The sequence below is a fragment of the Pundamilia nyererei genome, unplaced genomic scaffold (genome assembly GCF_000239375.1).
Source record: "Pundamilia nyererei isolate P.nyererei 1_Seehausen unplaced genomic scaffold, PunNye1.0 scaffold00057, whole genome shotgun sequence".
Classification (NCBI taxonomy): domain Eukaryota; kingdom Metazoa; phylum Chordata; class Actinopteri; order Cichliformes; family Cichlidae; genus Pundamilia; species Pundamilia nyererei.
In genome coordinates, this window is record NW_005187458.1 from 768,963 (window position 1) to 776,863 (window position 7,901).

At 39.9% G+C, this 7,901-nt stretch overlaps 2 protein-coding genes across 2 annotated transcripts; one reads left to right on the forward strand and one right to left on the reverse strand.

Moving 5' to 3' along the window:
- The first annotated feature begins 3,524 nt into the window (after positions 1 to 3,524).
- On the forward strand, positions 3,525 to 4,671 carry LOC102203438 (histone H4). Its single transcript, XM_005734164.1, has 2 exons — positions 3,525 to 4,600; positions 4,635 to 4,671. Exon 1 carries the CDS (start codon positions 3,820 to 3,822, stop codon positions 4,129 to 4,131), a length of 312 nt encoding a protein of 103 aa, XP_005734221.1. The 5' UTR covers positions 3,525 to 3,819; the 3' UTR covers positions 4,132 to 4,600; positions 4,635 to 4,671.
- A 95-nt stretch (positions 4,672 to 4,766) lies between these two features.
- LOC102203721 (histone H3) lies at positions 4,767 to 5,436 on the reverse strand. Its single transcript, XM_005734165.1, has one exon. The coding sequence runs from the start codon at positions 5,364 to 5,366 to the stop codon at positions 4,956 to 4,958; it is 411 nt and encodes a 136-aa protein (XP_005734222.1). The 5' UTR covers positions 5,367 to 5,436; the 3' UTR covers positions 4,767 to 4,955.
- Positions 5,437 to 7,901: the final 2,465 nt, after the last annotated feature.

Here is a 7,901-nt window from a genome sequence, read left to right on the forward strand (position 1 = left end):
ATAAACAAAATAAATGTTTATTAAGCAATTTTGATAGGAAATTGCTTAATTTTAGAAATGTTTTTGCTCTTTTTTCTCTCTAAAATTGTTGTTGTTGTTTTTTTTTTATCATTCATCTTAGCAGTGGGATTTACGTGAAAAGTGAAACAAATTAAGTTTGAGTGAAAATGTACAATTTTTGCACTCTCTGGTCAACTGACTCAGTGAATCAAATGACTCAAAAAATCCGATTCACTTTGGTGAGTGACTCATTAACACTCGATTCAGTAAAACGAATCAAATTTACCATCACTACTATTCATTCACTTCCACATTCACACACTGGTGGAGGCAAGCTACAGTTGTAGCCACAGCTGCCCTTTTGCACAACATTCAAATTTGTTACACCTTTAAATATCAGGCAAATCAAATGTTATATTTACCTTCCTTTTCTATATATGGACCATCAGGACTCAATTCACTGGTTATTCGTTGATGAACCAAACTTGTGACTGGACTCTCTGCTGAAGTGGTCATCATGATGGTGACATAGTGTGCACTGAACTGCAGCCATAATGCAGTTTTCTTTCCCACAGTCAGTTCTCAGTCTCATCGGTACAACACCAAGGTTCCCAACACATGACAAGTAATAGTAAACTATAACCGCTGGATTATTATTTGTTGGTCCACATTCTAGACACAAAACCTGAAAACCCATCAATGCACCCTGAAATGGCCAAACCGAATGGTTTCAGCTTGTCATAACCATCAGCATGCCACATGTAGTTGGGTCCCAGCAAATGATAGGTTCTCCTAATGAATCTTCTGCGTGTTCTCACCTGGCATCCATGAGGATTAAGCTCCTGGAGTATTTTCATCACATCATCCCTCTTTACTTTAAGATGATGCTTTTGTTTAAGTACCTGCCACATTGTTCGATACCCAAACAATCACCCAGGTCCTTGAAGCTTCGCTCTGATTGCGTTAATGGTCGTTGTTCTAGAGTGAAAATGTTTTCTTCGGTTAAGTCCAGCATCATTGAGTTTACTTTTAAGACTCCTTAAACTCATCTTTACACCATGCAAACTTAACATCATGTCCATGATAACACTATATGAGTGACCTTCGTTGAAAAATTGAATGCAGTACTGTAGGTTGTCTGATCCTTCAGCCTGGTCTGTGTCCCGCAAAAGCTCCAGAGACCGTCCACAGGAAGCACAAAAAGGAGTGAATAGGCTGAAGCTAACGCCACAAAACGGGCAAAACATTTTCCAGTTCTCTATGTAGTGCAGCGAGCACCGTCAGGGTAATAAGGAAGCGCTGTGAGGAGTTAGTTTCTCGACGTTTGTTGACATCCCACGTTTAGCTGACTATAAATCACTTTTCTGTGCTACAAATATGGAGTAAACCTAATCGTTGAGTCACTTCCGGTATTTCAGACAATCCCTTTCCGTCAAGAGCCACTTATTTTGTTGCAGACTTGTTAATTTGTTGCGGACTTGTGTTTTCAGTGTTTTCTGAAATGTTATTTTGTTGTCAATTTTTTATTTGTTTTTTTTAATGTAAAAGTGTTTTCAGAAATGTTATTTTGTTGTTGATGTTGTAAATGTGATTTGCACTTCCCAGCCACTGTAAACAACTGAAAAGAACACAACATTAATAACAATCGCACTCTCCGAAGTAAAAATTTTACACACACAAATTGTTAAAGACAAATTTGAATTAATTAATACTAACATTTTTAAAGGTGAGGCTCACATATAAAACAATGAAACTCTTTATTAGATTAAAAAGGGGATAGACCCTATTTTCTGTACCAATTTGGTGACAGATCATGACATGAAATAACACTATTTATGTATTTAGAGTTGAAAGTCCGTGTTGCTCGGCGACAGCCCCAAAACATCACTGCTCTCGAGAAGATCTGCATGGAGGAATGGGCCAAAATACCAGCTACTGTGTGTGCAAACCTGGTAAAGACCTATAGTAAACGTTTGACCTCTGTTATTGCCAACAAAGGTTATGTTACAAAGTATTGAGTTGTATTTTTGTTATTGACCAAATACTTATTTTCCACCCTGATTTACGAATAAATTCTTTACAAATCCTACCATGTGGATTCATGGATTTTTTTTTTCACATTCTGTCTCTCACAGTTGAAGTGTACCTCTGGTGCAAATTACTGACCTCTGTCATCATTTTAGGTGGGGGAACTTGCACAATCGGTGGCTGACTAAATACTTTTTTGCCCCACTGTAGATGCTGACAAGCTGACACAGTAACATGGAAGAGGGAAATAAGAACAATAATAATAATAAAGATAAAAGATGAAGTAACAAGTTTTTAGTTTCTTGTTTATTCTAGATGATCATCCAGATATCTGTGACATGTGATGACAAACACCATAATGGAAGGCCTTTCTCATCACATGCTTAAACTCATCATATATTTTTGCATACGCTGAGCAGGCAGTCAGACATGCTGTAACTGTGGGGTAGAAAACTGCATGAACACCATACAGCAGGGGTCTCAAACTCCAGTCCTCGAGGGCAACTTTTCCATGTGTCCCTGTTACAACACACCTAGTAGGTCATTAGCAAGACTATAGAACTTGACTGCATGCTGCGTTGGCAATTTAGCCATTTGAGTCATGTTACAGCAGCTCATGAGTGAATGAACATGGTGCAATAAAAGTATTTTTAGAAGTATATGTTTCCAAATACATACATTTACTTAAATTTACTTGAGTAGGGTCAGCATGCAGTCAAGTTCTATACTCTTGCTAATGACCTACTGACCTATTGTATTCAGGTGTGTTGCACCAGGGACACATGGAAAAGTTGCATGACACCGGCCCTGGAGGACTGGAGTTTGAGACCCCTGTCATACGGAATATGACAGGTGTGGTTGAACTGCGTGAAGACTCTGAAGTTTCTCTTTTCTTCTGGCAGGACAGGAATGTGGCCTTGTCTTGTGAGCCACCGTAAGGATGTACTTGGAGTAGAACTGGACTGTCACCGTCACTCTTCACCTTTTCAAAGACAAAGCAGTCATTTAGATAAAATATTAGATATTGTTTACCTGTAAATGCACAAAGACAATTTAGAAATTAATTCTTGCCTCAGAGTCTCTGGAATCTAAAAAAGCAAAATATGATGATATTCAGCAACATAAATTAGTGTTTTAAGATTAAGATTTAAGATTACAATGAATTTGTGATTGTTTCAAAGCATACTGTCGTGAGAGAAGGCACTGAACACAGACTATTTGCTGGGGAGGTTGCATAGCTGTGTAGGTTGGCGAAAGGAGCCGGTAGCTGGCCGGGGCATCACGATGGTTGCTAGTAGTCTGTAATAGAATAGAAAATAATGGGAGTAAATATTTCTAGTCCAACATCATCAGATAACCATCAAACTATCAAAATAAAATTAAACATTCAAATAAAATTAAACACCAATAATCTCCAAAAGTTGATTCTGTTCATCTGGAAAACGCTACGTCCAGATAAACAGAATGAACCTTTGGAGATTTACTTACCTGGATGATTGAGCATGCATCAAGACGTTTAAATGCCAATAAATTGTTAAAATTGAAAAGCATGTGTCTCTTTGATTCAAATGTGATTATTTGTAAATATGTCGCTGATATTAAAAACAGTTTTAAATGTTTTAATTCATGTTCAGACACAACGAGAACAACCATACTCGAAAGGGCAGGTCCCTGTTTCCTATTACGTCCTCAAATCACGTTGTCGCTGGGGGCTTTCAAATACGTCCGTTGTACTGACTTAAAGTCGCACCGGTGCGGTGACTTTTCATCAGTATCACTTTAGCTGACAAAATGAGTGGACGCGGAAAAGGGGGAAAGGGACTCGGGAAAGGAGGCGCTAAACGGCACCGCAAAGTTCTCCGTGATAATATCCAAGGCATTACTAAGCCCGCCATTCGTCGTCTAGCCCGTCGCGGTGGTGTGAAGCGTATCTCCGGCCTGATTTACGAGGAGACCCGTGGTGTACTTAAGGTGTTTCTGGAGAACGTAATCCGCGATGCAGTCACCTACACCGAGCACGCCAAGAGAAAGACTGTGACCGCAATGGATGTGGTGTATGCTCTTAAAAGGCAGGGCCGTACTCTATACGGTTTCGGAGGTTAACGCTACTGTCTTGATTCCAACACAACAGCTCTTTTAAGAGCCACATAACTCGTCTTAAGAAATAAGTGTTCCAACTTTACAATTAGTGGCTTGGGTACACCGAATTATGTGAAACTGTTAAGAGTGCTAATGAGACTCTTAAACATTGCAACGTGATTGTACATAGAACTTATGGGCCGTTGAAACGGCCGTTGTGGCTGTAAGTAACTCGTTGGGCTGGCTTCGTGCCCCAAACAAAAATGGCGACGCCGCTGATGTGAAGTAAACAATGTTAACTTTTTTTCCACCTAGCTTTCCAATATCCACCTTTCCTAACCTTAAAATGACTGTCTTGCTCATTTCTCAATGAAACTCTATTTCCCTGTAAAAACCTAACATTAGTTGCCTTAGGACATAACTACTTTTTTTTTAAACAAAATGGATGCCATAACGCGCTGTGACGTAGTCTCTAGAAATGGCTTCTAATCCGGTGGCTCAGAGCTGCGCTGTGTTTGTGATTTAAGGTGAACATTTTCTATTTAGAGTTATATCAGAAAAGCAAGTTTAAAAAAAAAAAAAAAAACCTTCACGGACACATGAGTTTTTTTAATCTCCTGTGAAACGTTCTCTAAAATGACAAACTTTCGATGTTTCTAATTTAACTATTTTTCTTTCACCACAGAGCCAAGTGAGAGGTAGAACAGCATTTTCCCGTGCTCTCTTACGAACAATTTGTAACAAGTTTTCATAATCAGGGACTATTGACTTGTGAAATTAGCTCTTCAGATGTAGTTGTGTGGCTCTTAAAAGAGCCGTTGTTGTGTATAAAGTAGTCTCAGATCAGCTTATGCCCTCTCTCCGCGGATGCGGCGGGCTAACTGGATATCTTTGGGCATGATAGTGACCCTCTTGGCGTGAATGGCGCATAGGTTGGTGTCCTCGAATAAACCGACCAGGTACGCCTCGCTTGCCTCCTGCAAAGCCATAACAGCAGAGCTCTGGAAGCGCAGGTCTGTTTTAAAGTCCTGAGCGATCTCCCGGACCAGGCGCTGGAAGGGTAGCTTGCGGATCAACAACTCAGTAGATTTTTGGTAACGGCGGATCTCCCTCAAAGCCACGGTTCCGGGCCTGTAGCGGTGAGGCTTCTTCACGCCACCGGTGGCCGGGGCACTCTTACGGGCAGCCTTTGTAGCTAGCTGCTTTCTGGGAGCCTTTCCTCCGGTGGATTTACGTGCTGTCTGCTTCGTTCTAGCCATGTTTAGTAACTATCGGCTTCCTTTCTTCAGTGCCGTCACCAGTCTTATAAAGCCAGCGCCGGCGTGTGGGCAGCGCTAATTGGTCCAATCTGTGCGCGTGATCAACGGCTCGTCTGTTGAAGCGGGAAAATCAAAAGTCCTGATAAGGAAGTGAAGCCATAGCGCAGTGATTCAAACCAGAGCTGAATGAAACACACCCCAAAACGCAGAGCTTAATGGAAAACACAACTTTTATCAAATCATTTAAAAGATAAAGCCAATTAGACTGAATGTAGACTGGTGTATTGGTATACAATATACACAAAATAATAGTAGTTTTATCATTCTTAATATGTATGCTCCCTCTTGTCAAAATGAGCAAGAATACCTTAGTAGGCTGGCCTTTATTAATACATTTATTCAAGACAACGATACTTACAGCATATGTTTTGGGTGATTTTAATGCTGATCTCACAGACAGCAGTTCTTGGTTTGCTAACCACTTAACCCACTTTTGTGAAGTTAACAATCTTATCCTGTCTACCCAAATGTTACTGCCTGCAGAGAGCTATACATACATAAGTGAAGCCTGGCATAGTACATCATGGCTGGACCGCTGTATCTGTACAGCTGATGGACATGCGGCTTTAGCAAACATGACTATTAGGTATGAGGTAACTCTGTCAGGCCATATACCTTTTGGTTTTACTGTGAATGTGGAACAAATGCCAGCAACAACTGGAAATAATATTGCTAATATTGCTACCAGTGTAAAATTAGACTGGTCAGCATTTGGTGAAGATGATTTCTTAGCTTATCATAGTAATACCGATATACATCTGAACAACATTTCTTTGCCCAAAGAAGCTATTTTGTGCAAGGATGTCAACTGTAAGAATGCTGTGCATAAACATTTACTCTGCTCCATGTATGATGATATAGTGACTGCTCTGTATGAAAGTGGTACACTGCTTGATAAACAATATAAGCATAAGAAACCTAACATCAGACCTGGCTGGAAAGAACATGTATCCATGTACCATGATGAAGCTCGCATAGCTTATAAATGTTGGGCCATGGCTAGAAGACCTAAACAAGGCCCAGAAAAAATGTGCTAATGCCAGATATAAGTACGCTGTTCGCTTTATAACTAAAAATGAGCAAATGCTGACAGCAGATTCTTTGGCCAGGAAAATGTTGTGTAATAATATGACAGATTTTTGAAAAGAGCTCTTAATGACTGTAAACCATTTCTACCATCAACTGTTGAAGGGGTTTCTGGGGCAGATAACATTGCAGCATTATGGAGACAGCATTACAGTGCATTGTTTAACTGTATAAAAAGTGAACCATATGAGGACAATTTTGACATGAGTAATGACACAATAAGCGTAAGGACATATGAAGTAAATGGAGCCATTCATAGGTTATCTGATAATAAAGCTTCTGGTTTGGATCACATCACTGCAGAACATTTAAAACATGCTAGTTTAAGGCTAGCTCCTCTTCTAGCACTCTGTTTCACTGGGTTTATGATTCATGGCATATTACCAGACTCAATGCTGTGTATTTTACTGGTACCAGTTATGAAGGACAAAGCTGCAAATGTGAGCTGTTTGGATAATTATAGGCCGATTGCACTAGCCAGTATTTTATCTAAGGTGTTAGAAAGAATCTTGTTTGACAGAGTTAGTGTGTTCTGGTTCTGGATTTCTGTGAACCACAGAAGCCTTTTTGATAAACTGAAGAGACGGGGAGTTCCTCAGTACATCGTGAGGATTCTTTCTTACTGGTACGCTCATCAGAACATGCAGGTTAAATGGGGAAGCAGTATTTCTGCCCCCTTTGGTGTCAGCAATGGTGTTAGACAGGGTGGGATTTTGTCTCCAATTTTATTTAATCTATATGTTGATGATTTGTCCATACAGCTGAGAGCCTGTAACACTGGGTGTATATTAGGTAAAACATTGATAAATCATCTTATGTATGCAGATGACCTGGTTGTTTTTAGTCCAAGCAGTGCTGGGTTACAGGATCTTCTCAATGTCTGTACTGAATATGGTGTGCAATATGATATAAAGTACAATGCTGTTAAAAGTGCTGTTTTGATATGTAGAACCAAGCAGGATAAACACCTACATTTTCCTTTGTTTAAACTGCCCCAAAAACCTCTTGAAGTTTATAAAAAGATGAAATACCTCGGCCACTTTATTACTGAGCAAATGAATGATGATGATGACAACGGTGTAAGCTCTATGTGCAGGCAAATACTATCACACGCAAATTCAGCTTTTGTTCACTTCCAGTTAAAGTGGCTTTGTTTAAAGCGTATTGCACACTTCTATATACTGCCCCCCGTTGTGGTCATCCTACAAACAATGTAGCATGCAGAAGCTGCATGTTGCATATAATGATGCGATGAGAATCCTTTGCAGGATACCTAGAAGGGGTGGTGCCAGCCAGATGTTTGTAGCTGTGGGTGTTTGGACTTTTAAAGCACTTTTAAGAAAGTTAATGTTCAATTTTAGAGAATGACTGGATGGTTCGAGTAACAGT